The following is a 17602-nucleotide window of genomic DNA, read 5'->3' on the forward strand; positions in this document are numbered from 1 at the left end:
TGTATTTTGATTGATCATAACCAAGATGATGGATGAAACGATTCAACTACATGAGAAAACGACAATAAACAAGCGAGACATGTGATTTTGAGTGCTCTTTTAAATGAGTTATTTGATATTATATTGTTCATCCGAAATTGCTAAAGATACTAAGGACATGGTGGGGAAAAAATATATTTTGGAAGATGCATAGACTCAAAAGTATGTTATAGGGAATTTTAGAAAATCCAAAATAACCGATAATATAAATATCTCATCTCAAATATATATTTACTATATGTTAATAAGTGATCTAGCTAATGAAGACATAAAACTTTTTGAACCTTTTGTAGTTAGATATTTGATAAAAACCTTTTTAGATTCTTTGAATTATTAGAAAAACACTATATAACATAAAAATAAACAAAACATCATTGAAAGATATAATCATTCATATTTGGATTGAAGAACAAAACAAAACCGGGGATAAGGCTAAGAAAGCCAAGGAATTATCCTTCGAGACAAATTTAGTGAAATAAAAATCAAAATAAAGCAAAATTAACAGGTTTTAAAAACAAAATTCTAAGCCCAAACCCGATTTAATAAATGAGGTCCAAAATTTCACAAGAAAAAATAAAACAAATTATTATGCCTGTGACAAGTTTGGACATCATGCTATCGAGTGTCACCATAGCAAGAGACTTAAAAGGTCTAACCCAAAGGCTAATTTAGTAGAGATAGAGGTAACACCATTATAGTCTTCTTTAACAAAACAAAAATGGGGATAAGGCTAAGAAAGCCAAAGAATCATCATTTGAGACAAATTTGGTGAAAGAAAAATCAAAATCGAACGAAGTAATAGGTTTAAAAAACAAAATTCTAAGCCCAAACCCAATTCAACAAACGAGGTCTAAAATTCCACAAAAAAAATAAAGGAAATTATCATGTTTGTGACAAGTTCGGACAACATGTTGCTGAGTGTCGTCATATCAAGAGACCTAAAAGGTCCAACCTAAAGGCTAATAGGGTAAGATAGATGTAACACCGTTGTAGTCTTAGGTGAGCATGCTCACCAATGTGAAAGATTGAGTGGGTAGACTTCGGGGTTGTTAGGCATATCCATGGCATCAAATGCATTCACTTTTTACAATGTTTCAGAAATTTTGAGGAAAATAAAACTGGGCAAATTGAGGGTTTAGGTTTTTATGTTAGGGTTTAAATTTTTATGTTATGTTTTCGTTTTAAGTTTCGTTTTGATGTTTTAGAAAATTTGGGGAAATTTAGAGAAACACGAGCCTCATTACCACAATATAATAGACTGGAAGATCCATTAATTTTTCAGTTGTCGTTTGCCTTTATAAATATTCAGCCTCATGGGACAAATCTTCAGCTTTGATGACCACTTCCATTATATGGACAGGGAAAAATTATGTGGGGTTTCACCAACAACTTTGTGAGATTGAAATTTCAAGGCTTCTAAAGAAAGAAAGAACGAGAAGGAGGCAAGCTACAATTTAGGGATTCCAAAGGGGAGTAATGCAGAGAGGAGAGCTGAAGGTTAGGATTTAAAAATAAATGACCCATTTGCCCTCGATCAATCAGAGAGTACGATGCCTTTCCGTTCAAAAAAGTAACACCATGATTATAATTACAAAAATGCAATGTGCAAAACACCGTATAATATAATAAACCCAATTTTTTTTTTTTTAACAAAAAAAAATATATACGGATTCAATCCAATTCAGCCACCCGAATCCGAGTGATCCGACCCAAACCTAACTGCTACCGTGGCTGTATATTTCCTGATCTTCCGTATAGTGTCACCGATGTTTTGATTCTCCTGATACTGGATCTCTTCGGCAAGTTTCTCACTCATTCTCTTTGTTCCTATTAGGGTTTTAGGATATGTTTGTTAATTGATAGCACTATAATATCTCTTGTTTTTCTCGTGCGTCCTGTTTAATGAAAATCTGGCCTTCTGTTTGGTTGCCGACAAAATGAACGAATAGAAAAGGAAAAAGATTATCAGTAATACCGTCTCTTTTGCTGTATATCCCAAAAGAAATGATATTTTCGACATAAATCATCCAATGGTTGCAGCAGGCTCAGTTGAGAGATGGGGTTGGCTTATCGAGTTTCCAAATAAGGGCGAACCAAAGACACGGAGCGTAATTTCATTTCCTTTTCCTAGATTTTCTTGGGGACCAAACGGAGGAAGTTAGAAGAAAACTCACTTGTTTAAAGAAATTATTCCCTTCCCCTCAGAATGTCTATCATGGCATATGTTGGCCTCTCTGGCTTCTAAAAATTACATAATTTGCAACATATATATGATTATAATTCATAACACCATGCTCGGAGGTGAATCTCCTTATTTCTATTGTCCATTATATAATAGGATTCTTCATATTTTCTGAGTTCTTAGTTTAGGGGGGGCATTTGTGCAAAGTTTCCTTATTTTTATGCTTAAATGATTTCTTGATGATTTTGTTACTACAGCATGGTTAATGGGAAAGAGAAGAGACAAAGAAATGGAAAACAATGGTTCTTTCAACCCACAGGATATAGGGATTGAGAAAAGATTTGCAAAGAAGAAAAAGCAAGAAGCTTCTCAGATCAATGCAAATTCAATGTTTGCCTTTGTCACTACTTCTGTGTACCATTCACATGTGCCCACCTCTGCCTCCTGCCTTGCCCCTATTGCCAATGGTGGTTTGTCTGCTATGCAAGAAAAAGAAACAGTTGGTGGGAATCAGCTTGCTGGGTATATATTCATGTGTAATGGAAAAACAAAACCAGATTGCTTTAAGTACCGAGTTTTTGGTCTTCCTGCTGCCAGAATAGATGTTGTGGCAAAGATCAAGCCAAGCACAATACTGTTTTTGTTTGATTTTAATTTAAAGATTCTCTATGGTGTATTTGTCGCTGCCTCTAATGGAATATTAGGATTGGAGCCAAGGGCTTTCGGAGGGAAATTTTCGGCCCAGGTAAACAGTTCTGTAAGATGCTCATGAAGTTGTAACTTTAGAATGTGGTTAAGTTAAATGAAGAAAAATAAAAGTGTCCTGTGGCGAGTATTTTCTGTTCTGTTGAGAACATAGATCCCAATTTGCCTGTCCACCCTTCAAAAAGCATGCAATTGGGTGTGCACAAATACTTAATAACGTCTACTGTGGCAAGGGGTCTATCACACCTGCAAAATATATCCTGAAATGATGAAATCTCACACTAGACCAAACTGTTAGAACTACAATCATCAACTTGTGTCCCCATTTGTGATCTCATCTTGGATTTGCAACGAATTTGCATGAATAATCCTTTTTCAGCCTATTCCAGCCTGGTTTTCTTGTTAGAGTTTTCTCGTGTGAATAGCCCTTTATGTGGTATGGATTCCTTGACACTGTAATCAACAATGTAAACCATATTTTCGTCTGAAGTTCTACCATGATATTTCTTGTTCATTATTTTTTTCAGAACTAAAAGATATATAAAATGTATATCCATTCCATTCCATGTAGCTAGCCATCTACATATAACTAGGCCCTTATGCTCTTCTATCTTTGAAGTTGTAGCTCGTAAGATTCTGAAAATTGGTTCTAAATCTAATCACAACATTATTTGTTGAATTTATTGGCTGTAATACTCTGCTTGATTGTATTACCATATCATGGTTGAAGTTTTATTGTCAATCAATGATGTGGAAGTAAGAACCCTGTATGGTTTCTATAGGACAGGAATCTTCAACCAAATAGAAGATCAAAACATTCAAACATATGTCATAAGACTGAACCGTAAATGAATTTTTCTTTTTTTCTTAATGATATGAATTGCTTTTAGCATACCCCATAATCTATATGTAGAGCTTTGACATTTCAGCTTTTTAAACATTAGGCTTCAAATATGCATCTAATCCTGTACGGTTTGATGTTGGTGTGTAAAAGTTTCATTCATTAATAAGAAAATGCATGCAGTATGTGTTAGATGACTAACATCCATCTAATACATGTTGGTTTGCATGTCAGTTTGGATAATCAGCTTCTTCAAATGTTGAGTCTGTTAGGTTTCAAAACATTGGTGTTAACTGCATTACTGGAATTTATTCTATTAACATTTGGTGTTGGTTGTGCTGATCGCTTCTTGTAATTGTTATATGTCTACAGGTGAGATTTGAGATTTTCAAGGATTGCTTACCTTTGCCAGAGATCGCTTTCAAGCATGTTATCAAAGATAATTACCAGGGGCATTGCAAATTTAGACAAGAGCTCAGTAACAAACAAGTCAGATGTTTGAAGATTTTTGTTGTCATTTTATTCTGTTATGATTTTATAATGTTTGCCAATTCCATTGCACTCACAATCTACTGTAGGTAAATGATCTAATTCCATTGTTCCGGACAGTGGCTGCACGACAATCAGCACCTGTTGCCCCTCTTATTCCAAATACTGTGCCATCAACAAGAACTCTACCTCCTGGCTTTGATGAACAAACAACTCTACCCCCAGGCTTCGAGGAACATGTCCAACCACATCAAATCCTCCACTCTTCAAATGATCAATCTGTGGCTGGATTGCAGCTTACTCCTGCTGGTCTGGCCCCTGCTGTTCAACATGGTCAACAAGCAGTCACACCTCTTGCATATGAACCTCATGGCTCAGCAGCTCCTGAGGCGTGTTTCCAACCATCTGTACAATCTCAGCATTTTCTGTGTGCAGGCCAACAACCTTATTCTAACCCATATTATCTTGAGGAAGGTCATCAATCATATTTTCCTGAAAACCCATCATTACCTCCACATGCCCCATGTAACAGGTAGGGTTTTGCAGCTAGTTTTGTTGTTGCTTCTCTGTTTCAATGCCCAAATACAGCATGTTGTATTTATCTTGATACCATAGATACTAAACCTGTGCCCCGTGAGCATTATGATGCATCACTTGTGATTGGACTGGGTTACCGACACTCTTAACTTTTAGGATCAATTGCCTTAGGCCCTGTGAGATTTTAATTCATACCCTAGCTTATGAGCTTTCCGTTATTTAATTGGGAACATACTGTACTTTATTTTGGTCTGTCTAAAGATATAGTTGAAACTTATATTCAATCCTTATTTGCTACCTTCTGTCACAGATATGCTGCTGTCCAGGAGAGTAGTGAGAGTGAAATTGTTCCGCAACTGGGTACAGGATACAATCACTACTTCCAGAACTTTGGAGTAACTAATGCTCCAGTACAACATGAGGCACTTGCAGCTTCTAATGCTCCTATACAAGCTCATGCCCCAACACCGGAACCGTTCATGACTCATTCACATATAGGTTCTTCATCCTCATCCTCATCTCTTTCATCTTCTTATTGGGTTGGAGTGGCTTCTGAGTACCCAAATCAGGCCATGGCTACTTATTGGGCAGGAGTGGCTTCTGAGAACCCAAATCAAGTCACTACTGCTTATTGGGCAGGGGAGGCTTCTGAGGACCTAAGCCAGACCACGGCTGCTTACTGGACAGGAGCTCCCCCGTGAGACCACTAATCTGGGAGGTAAGAATGCGCCTGTCGCTCTTGCAAGGAGCAACTACAACCTATGCTTATGCATAACTGGGAGGATGCACTGCAGTAGTAGCCTTGTTCTCTATTCTAATGACTTGCAATCAACTTCAATATTGTGGAAATTACCCTTTAGATGAAATCTGATGTAAATTCAAGTTTTCTTTCACTCTAGGATACAATATTTTCTGTACAGACTTTTGGTCATGGAAGCTTGAAAATGTTGCCCATGAATTGAGGAATTTTCAGGTCAGGTGCTTTTGGAGTGTTTTGTGATCGATACATGCACCTTTGACATGATTTGACGCATTTTAGAGGTGTCGCCTGTTATGAATTTAGGAACTTCTCCTTCCCAAGCAATTTGGGTTGGCGAAGTTGAGCTTGGACAGTTGGCACGAGGTTGCAAAGAATCCTTTTCAGTCTAAATTTGCAATCAACTCACTGTGAAGACTATAAATCAGTTCGATTTCACACATGCATTTAAAAGCCAAGGAAATGGAAAATATTGATATTCAAGCTCCTAAAAAGATACCACGTTAATACCCAGAACAGTTAAGAACAGCATCGGCCCCTTGACCAAATTCGTACAACATCCAATAAAAATTAAGGCAACACTCTTCATTCATGACAAGGATATGAACTAATTTGAAACTGTGAAGTGCATTCCTTCACTCCATGAATTTGTGTCACATCCTTAAGAAGTTTCTCCACCAATCACCAACTCAGAGTAAGTTTGTCCTGTATTGCTTCCTAAAACTTCATGCAAGATCAACAATTAACTTACAAATGAAAGCAATATGTATTCTAAGTTTATGATTGGTCCAGAAATGAAAAACTATAGAAGATCAAACAAGAGGAATTGTATTAAAAATGAACGTTATTGTGACTGCTTTCATGAATCTAGGGATACAACAAACAACTTTATCAGTAATGAAACATTACATATAATGCCAAAACCATGCAAAAGATATGGTTGAATCCCACCTTACGGCTAAAAAGAGGGAAAGAAAAAATGTCATTATAACTGAAAACCAAGTTACAAGCCTCTATAGAGCTCAGAGCTTTCTTCAGGTGGTATGTGATCATCATGTGTGTGGGGTTCATCTCTATCCGCCATCATAGGCAGGGATGGGTGTAACTCTGGGCGGGGTAATAGCAGCTTTAGCCGAAAAGCATCAACTCCATTCAAATAGTAGCGAAAGAGCCGTTTTGCCCTGATAAAGCCAAGACGCCCATATAATGCAAGTGCTCCTTTATTTGTAACTTCTGCTTCCAATGTTACCTTCAGAAACATAATGAATGATCATGAGCTAGCATCTTGACAAACCCAAACAGTCCAACATGTTAAATCTCGATTAATATACTCCATAACACATTTTTGTGACTTTATGGGTGTTATTTGGTTGGTGGAATGGCTCTTTTCTGAGTCATACAGAGCTGAGACAGTATTAGAATGGTTATGTTGTAAGTCACACTAAGCCGACTCATCTAGCTAGGTTGAACTAGGTTTTATCCACTGGCTCCACCATATTCTCCCAATTACCATGTTTCAGGGCAACTGTCACTATGACCATCACCTCTAGCATGAGATTGCTTGTTGAATTTGTGCAGTTTGTTAGGAGAAAGGCTCTTATCACTTACAGAGTCTGCAGCAGTTCTAAGGACTGAAGTATTTTAGGTATGCTTGTTACCATAAGCATGTCAAAATACATATTGCAATAAGATTGAAGCATAAAGATAGCAAATCACAAAGAAAAAAAACCCGAAAAAGGGCTTAATTTGACAACAATAATCAATCCATTGCAAACATATATAGGAATTAACCAGAAGAAAACCATATTCATCATAGTTTTTTCAATTCATAATTTCCCTTGACTTACCTCTTCGCACCCTGATTCCATCATCACTTTAATAGATCTGGTAACAAGTTCAGTGGCTGCATATGAGAAATATTTCAGCTTAAATATTAGAATAATCAATAACTTCATCCAGTCATACAACAAACACAATGTGGGTCTATACCAGAAAAATACTCATTAAAGGTAGATTTGTTTTGACAAAACCAGTTTAATTTAACGCCCAGAACATGATTGGAGGAGAGATGACAGAAATTTCAATCAAAATAGGCTAAAGGGTCAAAGGCAAATTGCAGGGTGAGAAAAATAAGCTTACAGGTCAAAGACAATTTGATGGGTTTCTCAGTTTTTGTAAATTAAGGAATCGATATCGAAATTGGATGCTTTATATTATAAAATTTAAATTACCAATGCCTCTGCCTCTGTAAGGCTTGATCACCACCAACATCGCTATGTAACCTCTGAATGTATTCCGATGCTCTCCCATCTTACAGACTACGGTTCCTACACATTTACCCTTGTGGAAAGCCTGAAGAAACACACACCCATATGAAAAAAAAAAAAAAAATCAAAATAACAAAAATTCAATTTTTTTTTCTTTTTTGCTGTAGAAATATAATCGACAGAAAAAGTTCAAATTGAATTAAAGAAAAGCAAAGAAAAAAAAGAGAGGAGAAGATGAAAATTGACCAAAGAGTTTTACCAGGAAAGAGAGGTGAGGCCAGAGGTAGACGAAGTATCTGTAGGTGAAAATTGAGTAGGGTTCGCTGAGTTCTTGATCGACCAGGTGCATGACAAGGGGTAGGTGATGTTCGCCTCCATAGCTCACGTACTCTATCTCAGAGGCATCAATCAATTCTACTCTGCTTCCTTCCTCTTCACTCCTCGTCTCCATTCCCTCTTCTCAACCCTGATGATTTTGGGCGCTGAGACGAAGTGGGTTTTGGGGAGAAGAGGACACGTGCGAAAGGAGTCGCATGTTTGGGCCTCAAGCTTAACACTTCCGGTTGTATTCCTATTTCCTACTGGGCTTGGGCTTGGGTTGGAAATTAGTTTTATGTTGACCCATTTAAAAATATTTTAAAATCCATATATTTTTTCATAGCTCAAATAATTATTTTATAAAATGACCATTTTAAATATTAATAACATCAATTAATAATTTTTTTTTACCGTTAGAACTAATTTGAGATTATTAAAATAAAAATTTTAAAAATTAAAAATACAATTAAAACTAAAAAAAACTTTAAAGCTCTGATAGAAAATATAGATATATAGAAAGAGCTAGAAATACAATCAGAATAAATATTTTATTTTTTTGGTTTTTAGTTGTATTTAATTTTTATGTATTTTAGTTTTAATTTTTAAAATTTCTTATTTTATTGTTGATGACAACTAATAATTTTTTTATTTAATTCTATTAAAAAAAAAAAGACGATCAGGGGATTTATATAAAACAAGATATATAAAATCATTATTAACTAGGGATTAGAAAGATTTTATTTATCACTTGAGGATTCTTGAGAATATTTTCATAATAATTTATATTTCATATTATATAATAAAAATTTATAATATATTTATTTATAAAACACTTTTATCAAATTAAAATGATAAATTAATTTTGAATAATTTTATTTAATATTATTAAGAAAATGGTATTTCAGGAAATAATTATTTGAGTTATAAAAAACTACATATATTTTAAAATATTTTTAGATGAGGGAAAATAAGCTAATTTAGAAAAGTGTTATAAAAAATATTTTTATCATAATTACTAATGTTTTTATCAAATGAGTGAATCAAAACTCACTTTTCCCTTACATCTAAATACTAATTTTTATTTATTTATAAAAGTGTTATAAAAAAAATGTTTTTATCATAATTACTATCAAATGATTCTCTAAATTCGATTCTTTGTAGAACTGTTAAAAAAAAAAGTAATTATAATTACTATCAAATAGACTTATTATAATTACTATCAAACAGACTTTAATTTGAAACGAATAAGTACAAAATTTGTTCATTCGACGATGCTATGATATGATGGGAATCATCTCTCGCCTCTTTATGTGGCTAAAGTAGATTTAGATTGAGTTTTAAGAAGTCAAAGTATTTTTTTTAAAGCTTCAAAGGCATCTTTATTTATTTATTAACTTTATTAAAAGAGTTTAATATGAAAATTAAGAAGTTTTATCTTTTATTGAAACAATCGATGTTTTGCTATATTAAAAAAAGTATATTATATTTAATAATTTCTTTTAACACTACTATGTCACTTTGAAATTACGACTTTATCTTTAGTTCGAGCTTGTAGGTGAAGCAAAAATAAAAAGTCACTCCAAATAGGACTTAATTTAACTACAATAATATCATAGTTTAAAAAATTTAAAAATTCAAACTTTTGAACACACCCTTTACATTTCAAAAGCCAACCAAACATATGTTTCCAAATATTTTTAAAAGTAAAAGATAGGAAAAGTGGGTGAATGAAAGATAGCACCCAAAGCAAATTCGGATGCGTACAAGACCAACTCAAGAAGCAAGAAAGGTACGTATTTTGAACATATCAGTCAAAAGGCTCTTGGAGGTATCAGCATGACCAGTTACCCTTAATTTTTCTAAATAATAATAATAAAAAAATAAAAAATATTATTTATTCCGATCGACAAATGCTCAAAACACCCATCATTTTTTTATGACATTTACAGTGGCATTAACAAATATATCTTCAGTAAAACATGGTGTTCATCAAGGGGTAAGAGTCATTTATGCTTTCTTATTCTTCAAGAGTTGTACCTTATTATAATGAAACTTGCAAGTTGCAGGCCATGGTCTTTAACTCTTTATCTATTACAAGTTGCTTAATTTTTGTTTCTAATTTAGGAATTTTGCTAAGGTATCGATTCTATATTCCGATTCAACACCTACTAAACTCGTCATTGTGATTATTGAAAGCATATAATAGGTCATCAAATAAGATCGAGTATAAATAAATGAGATCAACGGATAAATAAATAGAACCGGGATGTCAGATAGACGAGATTAGGTATAAAGCAATAAGACTAATTTGTATACATTTCATAAGATAATAGGTTTGGTTTTTTTTTTTTTTTTTTCCTTCCATAGATGCAACTTTGATACCTTTAAATTAAAGCAAGTTTTGATTACAAGTAGGGTGAATTGACAGAGATTAACACGGAGCACATTACACTTTTTCAAAAATGAAATTAATCACGTGGTTTGGCCACGAAAGGACAAGCATGCCCCACTGTGTAAATGGGAAAGAGCTAGGAAGGTTTTAGTACTCTTTCCCTTATAGAGAGGTCTTCACATAGCATTACTTCATGCTTCCTAGCTAGGCTGCTTAGTCTGTGTAGAAAATCATTCCTTTGAGAAACAAATTGGAATAACTCTCAATTTTTATCCTTTTCGCACCACCAAAAGACACATATAACATGACTTTAACGTGCAGCAATGAAAGCCTTACAAGCAACCCTATTTTCTCTTCCTTTTCTTCTTCTTCTTCTTCTTCTTCTTCTTCCGGCCCCCTACTTCTACTTTTCCTTTTCATGTCTCTGATCACCATTCAAGAGCTCTTCTTTCTATCTTTTTAATTAATTTCTGGTTTTTTTGATCTTCATCCTGATCATAATCAAACCTCTAGATCTTGCTTTTTAATGTGCTCATCACTGAACACTGAAACGGATCTATTAGTTAATTTTTAATTTTTTATTTTTATGAACTAGCTAGGGAGCCAGCCAACCCAGGAGTTTAAAGGTGGATCATAAGCATGGCAAGAGATCTGTTCCTTCCGGGGCATCGGAAGAGAAAGAGGAAGATCCCATCTTCCCTGTTTACCCAGCAGCTCAATCCCAACGAGATACCTCGGCCATGGTTTCAGCCTTTGCTGATCATCAAGATATTGGCACCTGGGCCAACAGGCTGGCTCATGGGCAAGGAAGCCTGTTAACCGCATCGGTGTCTAGCATGAGGCAGCATGGCTTATCTCAACCTCCCCAAGATCGAGGTAAATTGCTATGAATATGTTTGATTCGGAAAAATGCAAATGAATGGAAAAATAAAAAATAAAAAATAATTTTCTAATATTTGGATTCTTCTTGAAAACTAAGAAGAAAATCAAATATAATTAAAATGGTTAAACATTTATGTATATTAAAATTATTTAATCTTTACATTACAAAGAAAATCTTTCATTTTTTTCACTCAATTTTTTCTTTTTCTTTTTATTTTTTCTCGTATTTTCCCTCAAATTTTCTGAGTACCGCTTCATCTTTTTCTCGGGATGGAGGTTTCTTTGATGTAGATGCCTTATTATCTTATATACCAAAGTTGTCCAAACCTAAACTTCCGATCGTCCATTCTGTTGTCTTACATTCCAAGAACAAAAAACACTAAATTATTAATATGTAAGTGCATGTCCTTACTATATTATTTAATTGCTTTGTAGGAATCATCTTGTTATGGAATATTGATGTTTATGTATACTTTTCCTTTCAGAAATTACAATATCTATATTTCGTTATAAATGTCCATCCAATAACATTCATCTTTGAAAACTTTGAATGGTTGAATCTGTGATTGTCTTCTCTCAAAGAACTTAAAGCTGCCATAGATAGTTTTTTTCTTTCTGCAGGAAGCATGTGTCTTTTTGCATGGAAAACATTGGACATGCTTGCTTGTTTTGCCAAGTTCTGGTGATGAAGATCACAGAGGAATAAACAAAAAGTGCTTAGTAACTAATAGTTAGGTGAAGTAGGAAAGAATTTTGAGTTTGAGTTTGGTAGTTCCAATGTTTTTAAACTCCATTTTTTCTTCTTCTTTAGGATCGAATCCTGGCTTTCTCAGCTTGACTTTATGCTTTAACCAACAAATATTAAATTATGTAAATTGGCCAGGAAGAGCTTGTTTGGAAGGGAGCGCAAGGAAAAGACATTATAGGGGAGTAAGACAGAGACCGTGGGGCAAGTGGGCAGCCGAAATCCGAGACCCGAAGAAGGCTGCTCGAGTGTGGTTAGGCACCTTTGACACGGCAGAGGCCGCAGCAGCTGCTTACGATGCTGCTGCTCTCAATTTCAAAGGAACCAAAGCTAAACTCAACTTTCCTGAAAGAGTTCAAGGGGGATCTCACTCTCACTCTCCCTCTCCCTCTCAGTACTCGAGACCCATAACTGTTCCTCCACCTTCACCTCCACCTCCACCTCCACCTCAACCATATTCTCCTTCTCCTCCTTTTCCACCTCCTTTTCCGGTACAGGAAGAATTCCCCAACCTTTTACAGTACGCCCAGCTGCTTTGTAGCAATACTGATGATGATTTAAGCAATGCTACTTCAGCTCTGTATGATCAACAAACTTTTGCCTCTCAGGGTTTGTCAAATCCCTCGGCAGTATCTCAACAACATCGACAAGTTGAAGAAGAGCTTCTGAGGGTATCTTCGGACATGGGAAGTTCTTATGGTACTGATTTTTTTGGGCAGGGGAGAGACTTTGATAACAGTAACCCATAGGATCTGTAATATTCTAGGGTTTGTGGGGAGACTCAGAGCTATGCATGCAAGACAAAGACCTGCTAGTTTCTAGTCTTCCCATATTGTCAAGGAAACTTTTCCAGCTTTCCACGTTGTACTTATTTGGATCCAAGAATTTATGTCACTTCTATCATTCCGGGACATGACTTTCAAGGCTTCTCCGTGTAGAAAATCGAAGTATCAATCCTTCAGTTTTCATTTCCGCTCTTTAACATGGAGATGGTTAGATTTTATTGTTATGCTACAAACCCAACAAGTCCTTACAAACAGATTTGCCGAACAAACTTGGTGACAAGTTTCTCCTTGATTCATTTTGCAAAAATTTACGTGGCTTTTGGATTCATTTTGGAAAATCAATCATTTTATGAGTGATTCATGCAAGGTGCATATCTTCTTTACCCGCTAGATAGCTTTTATTGGGAGGCTAAATCTTAATATTCCATTTTTTTTTCTTATACATATTGTAAGAACATGTTAGATCATCTTATCTGAAAACCAATGAGTGTTTATTGAGAGTTGTAGGCTAAATCTTAATATTCAATTTTTTTTTATATACATATTGTAGGATCAGATTTAAACCATCTCATATGAAAACCAATTGATGTTTAGTGAGCGTAAGCCAAAGAGCGACATTATTGCACTTCAATAATTCTTCCTCCAACATGATGCTCCTCGTGACTCGTACCCATGACTTTTTGCTCTAATATCATTCATAGGATTGAACTTTGACCATCTCTTTTGAAAACTAATTGGTGTTAGTGGTGGTAGATCAAACATTTTATAACATTCAACATCACACCCCATGACTTGTTTTAAGAACTATCATTTGAATGATCCATCATCAAGCTTAAAAACGACATTATTGCACCCCCAACACATATCAAAATAATGTGTAGTGAAGAAAAATTTGCTACAATGAACAAATCTGCATTCAAAAGGAAATAAGGTGTAATAGGGTCGCCATACTATACCCTTTGCACTTGGAAAAGCTTTGCCTATAAGCTACTAAATAACCATGTTAATATAAACTTTCTATTTTCCATTGTTAATATAAACTTTCCTGGAAAATGAGAAAATCCGGTGCCTATGCATGGATGATCAGACCTTGACTTTAATGTTATGGGTTAAGTCATATCTGAAGTACATATTTTAGGCTATGAGAGCCATGCACCCTTGACTCTTCTTAAGTTAAAACCATAAAATAAAAAGACAAAAACCTTGATAGTTCCAAGGGCCTTGCATGAGAGTCTAACCACAAAACGCTTGTATATATATATATATATATATTGTTTTAAAAAGAAGACAAAGCTATCACCCGGGCCACACAAGCCTCAGCTCTTATAATTGGACACCAAGTAGAAAAGCAGTAGGGTATATAGGCGAGAACAAAAGAAAAGGTAGATTGCTAGTGGAGATGAAAAGGCAGTAAGCATGCATAGACAATTTGTAACTTTATACGGGTACATGTGAGAGGACGTGACATGTGGTTCTTCCTACGCAGGCGTGGAGTGATTGATGATTCCCATCAGCTAACACTACTGAATATATATGTATTTTTTTTTACTATTAGTTTCCAGTTTCTGTGGCCGACCTTGTACTTCAAAGCAGATGCTTTCGGCTTCGTGTCAACCTTTGCGGCTGTCGATATTCACCTCTCTCATCAGGTTCGTGACGGTGGTGGTTGTGTTCAGTGTACCCAGTAAGTCACAGGTAGAAGGAGCTGGGCAGATCGATCTCTTGCCACTTGGCTACCTTCTTCAACTTTTTAGGCCGTGATCTTTGATATTCGTACTATTAATATAACGGTACGACTTCGATAGCTTTTACTATTTCTGTCTTGTGATCCGTCTGTTCAATCTTTTGGAGCAAGCGGATGTCGACCCAAAGATGCCATCCACAACTTGTTTTAATGGGATCGTTATTTTAAAAATTATTATTATTTTATTTTATTTTTTTTATAAATATTATTATAAATCTAAATAATACATTGGATTTTCAATCGTTTCATTTGAAAATTAATTATTGTGAAATAAAAATATATGCATTGCACTAAAAGTCATAATTTTGGTAACCTATTTCTTCTTTTTAAAAGTGGGCTTGTTGTACCAGACATCCCTATCTAACATGATATTGACATTTCGAAGAAGTCATTTAAATTCAAATTTTGAATCTTTAAAATTTTAAAAAATAATATCTTTGAATATTTCCAATCCTATCTTCTCAATTTGGTGAAGCTCTTAGCACCCAGAGAAGGTGATATTCTAATCTCTTGCAGAAATTGGAGGTAGAGATTTTTTCTTTTTCCTTTTTAAGTGTAAAGGTTAATATAAACTCATATTTTTCACTTACATTTCCTTTCGGAGGAACAAAACTCGAAATTTATCGATGAAAATTTGATTTTTTTTTTAAAAGGGTTGGAGTGATTTTTTTTTTTTTTTTTTTTAAATTGGAGTCAATAACTTATTTTAGTTTATTTTTTAAAAATAAAAAAAATAAAAAAATAAATTGTGTAACATCTTATTTGAAAAAAACATGGTTTTTAAAATTGAGTCAAGATTTGAGGTCAAGTTATTTATGAGAAAAGTACGGTGACAAGTCATAGTACACATCTAAAATGGTATACCTACAATCTCTCTACTAAACAATAAAATAACTTGTAATAATTAATTAATTAATTAATCATGGATACCAAGATTAAAAATATAAATTAATATATATGAAAATAAAAGCAAATTACAAGAATGTACAAGATGAATGATATGAGAATTATATAAATTAATTTATTAAATGGATTTAAAAAGAGATATTTCAAAAATTACTTTCTTGAGAAATTCTAAAGAATTTTATTAAAAACAATTTTGAATTAATGATTTCAATTTATCTATTTATAAAAAAATTTATTTTCAACAAAATATTTGATTCAATTTATTACTATTCAAATTTCAAAAAGCTATTTACACTTATTTTATAAAAAAAATTATTACAAAATTTCAATAATATATATATTACTTTCTTTTGCAAAAGAAAGAATGAAATTTTACAAATTTATTTACAAAGTATTTAAATTTTTTTAAAAGTAATTTTTACGAATTTTTTAAATTTTTTCTTTTTATAAATTTATCTACAAAATATATTTTAATTCAATTTTATTTATGATAAAATAAAAGTGATTATTATTATTATTTTTTTATTGAAAGCAAGACTTTTACAATTTTATTTACAAGAATATTAAAATTCAATTCAAATTTAATGATAAAAAATATTTGATAGGAAAAATGATTTTTACAAAAGATAATTTAATTCTTTTTTTTTATATTAAAAAAATGATTTATTTTATCATTAATTTGATTTAGGAAAAGAAAAAATTTATATACAAAAAAAATCTCTATGTTTGGTTTAAAAAAAGGTTTTTTTTTTTAATTTTATTAAGAGAACTTTGCAAACCATTTGGATTTTATTAAAAAGATTTCAACTTTATTATTTTAAAAAGTTGAAAAAAAATATTCCTTCTTAAAAAAAGTGATTTCCATAATTTTATCTAAAAAAGTATTCCAATTGGATTTTTACTTTAAAAAAGTTATATATATATATATATATATATATAATATCTTCACAAAATAATTTAAAAAAAAATCTATTTTCATTTTCATTTTTTATTTTTTATTTTTAAAAAAAATCTATTTTGTAAAAAGCATAACTTCTTGGTTCAACCATTAGCTAAATATCCTTAATTTAAATATAAAATAATTTTTTAACTCATTATAAATATGATCTACATTCTTACTAAATTTTCTGACAAAAACTCTAAGAAATAAATTTTGGAGAATGAAAAATTAAACTAAATTTTAAATTATAAATTAAATGTAAAATTTATTTAATATATTATTTTATAATCTTCACATAAAAGTATTTTGATATTTCATATGGATATAACATAAAATATTTTTCAATCTTCATTTTAGTGCTTTTAAAAGTGACTTTTAAAATCCTAAAAATTAACTCAAGGTTTTACAAAAAATAAAAATAAAAATAAAAATTTAAAATATGGTATATATAAATAAAAAATGATGATAATTTATTCACTTGATGCAAATTTTATACCATGTATTTTAAAAATAAATGGATTAACTTAAATTTTGGAAGGATTATACAAATTTATTGTAAATATAATTTTTATTTGACATAAAAATATCTTTAATGAAAACAATAAATTTATTGATTAAAAATAGGGTTTTAGTGATAAGATTTGAAATACAGCTAAAAATTTCTATCACTAATAGTCATTTTTTCTTCCCTTATGGGAGGACGTTTTGGATCAATTTGGAGAACATTAGATAGAGAGAAAGAAAATAAGGAATTTTGGAAATTTTGCATGGGAAAAACCTCACCCCAGGTTCCCAAGGTGTGCAGGTCTAAAACATAGATTTTTTCTAGAAAGGCCTTCTCAAATTTGTACCAAAAAATGGCACCTCCAAGTATGAGGATCCAAGAGAGCATATTTCCTTTTCTTGTGACTCTTAGATATGGATCTAACCATTTGGCTTGTTTGGTATGCTTTCTCATCCCCATTCCATCCGAAGGGGCTAAGAAAGTGTCTTAGTATAATTTAGATATGACAATGCCTTGCAATTTGTTTATGGATAAATTGGATCAATTAGTGGTTTATTACATGAAAGGA

At 32.8% G+C, this 17602-nt stretch overlaps 3 protein-coding genes across 3 annotated transcripts; 2 read left to right on the plus strand and 1 right to left on the minus strand.

The window, feature by feature from the left end:
• Nucleotides 1–1763: 1763 nt before the first annotated feature.
• Nucleotides 1764–5826, plus strand: LOC117929777. Its single transcript, XM_034850184.1, has 5 exons — nucleotides 1764–1838; nucleotides 2479–2966; nucleotides 4140–4256; nucleotides 4346–4788; nucleotides 5104–5826. Exons 2-5 carry the CDS (start codon nucleotides 2487–2489, stop codon nucleotides 5492–5494), a joined length of 1431 nt encoding a protein of 476 aa, XP_034706075.1. The 5' UTR covers nucleotides 1764–1838; nucleotides 2479–2486; the 3' UTR covers nucleotides 5495–5826.
• Nucleotides 5827–6347: 521 nt separating this feature from the next.
• LOC117929747 (N-alpha-acetyltransferase MAK3-like) lies at nucleotides 6348–8333 on the minus strand. Its single transcript, XM_034850143.1, has 4 exons — nucleotides 8077–8333; nucleotides 7782–7902; nucleotides 7398–7453; nucleotides 6348–6799 (listed from the first exon to the last, which is right to left on the minus strand). Exons 1-4 carry the CDS (start codon nucleotides 8266–8268, stop codon nucleotides 6554–6556), a joined length of 615 nt encoding a protein of 204 aa, XP_034706034.1. The 5' UTR covers nucleotides 8269–8333; the 3' UTR covers nucleotides 6348–6553.
• A 2422-nt stretch (nucleotides 8334–10755) lies between these two features.
• Nucleotides 10756–13096, plus strand: LOC117929845 (ethylene-responsive transcription factor ERF113-like). Its single transcript, XM_034850266.1, has 2 exons — nucleotides 10756–11403; nucleotides 12293–13096. Exons 1-2 carry the CDS (start codon nucleotides 11268–11270, stop codon nucleotides 12901–12903), a joined length of 747 nt encoding a protein of 248 aa, XP_034706157.1. The 5' UTR covers nucleotides 10756–11267; the 3' UTR covers nucleotides 12904–13096.
• Nucleotides 13097–17602: the final 4506 nt, after the last annotated feature.

Source organism: Vitis riparia, chromosome 14, assembly GCF_004353265.1.
Source record: "Vitis riparia cultivar Riparia Gloire de Montpellier isolate 1030 chromosome 14, EGFV_Vit.rip_1.0, whole genome shotgun sequence".
Taxonomy (NCBI): Eukaryota; Viridiplantae; Streptophyta; class Magnoliopsida; order Vitales; family Vitaceae; genus Vitis; species Vitis riparia.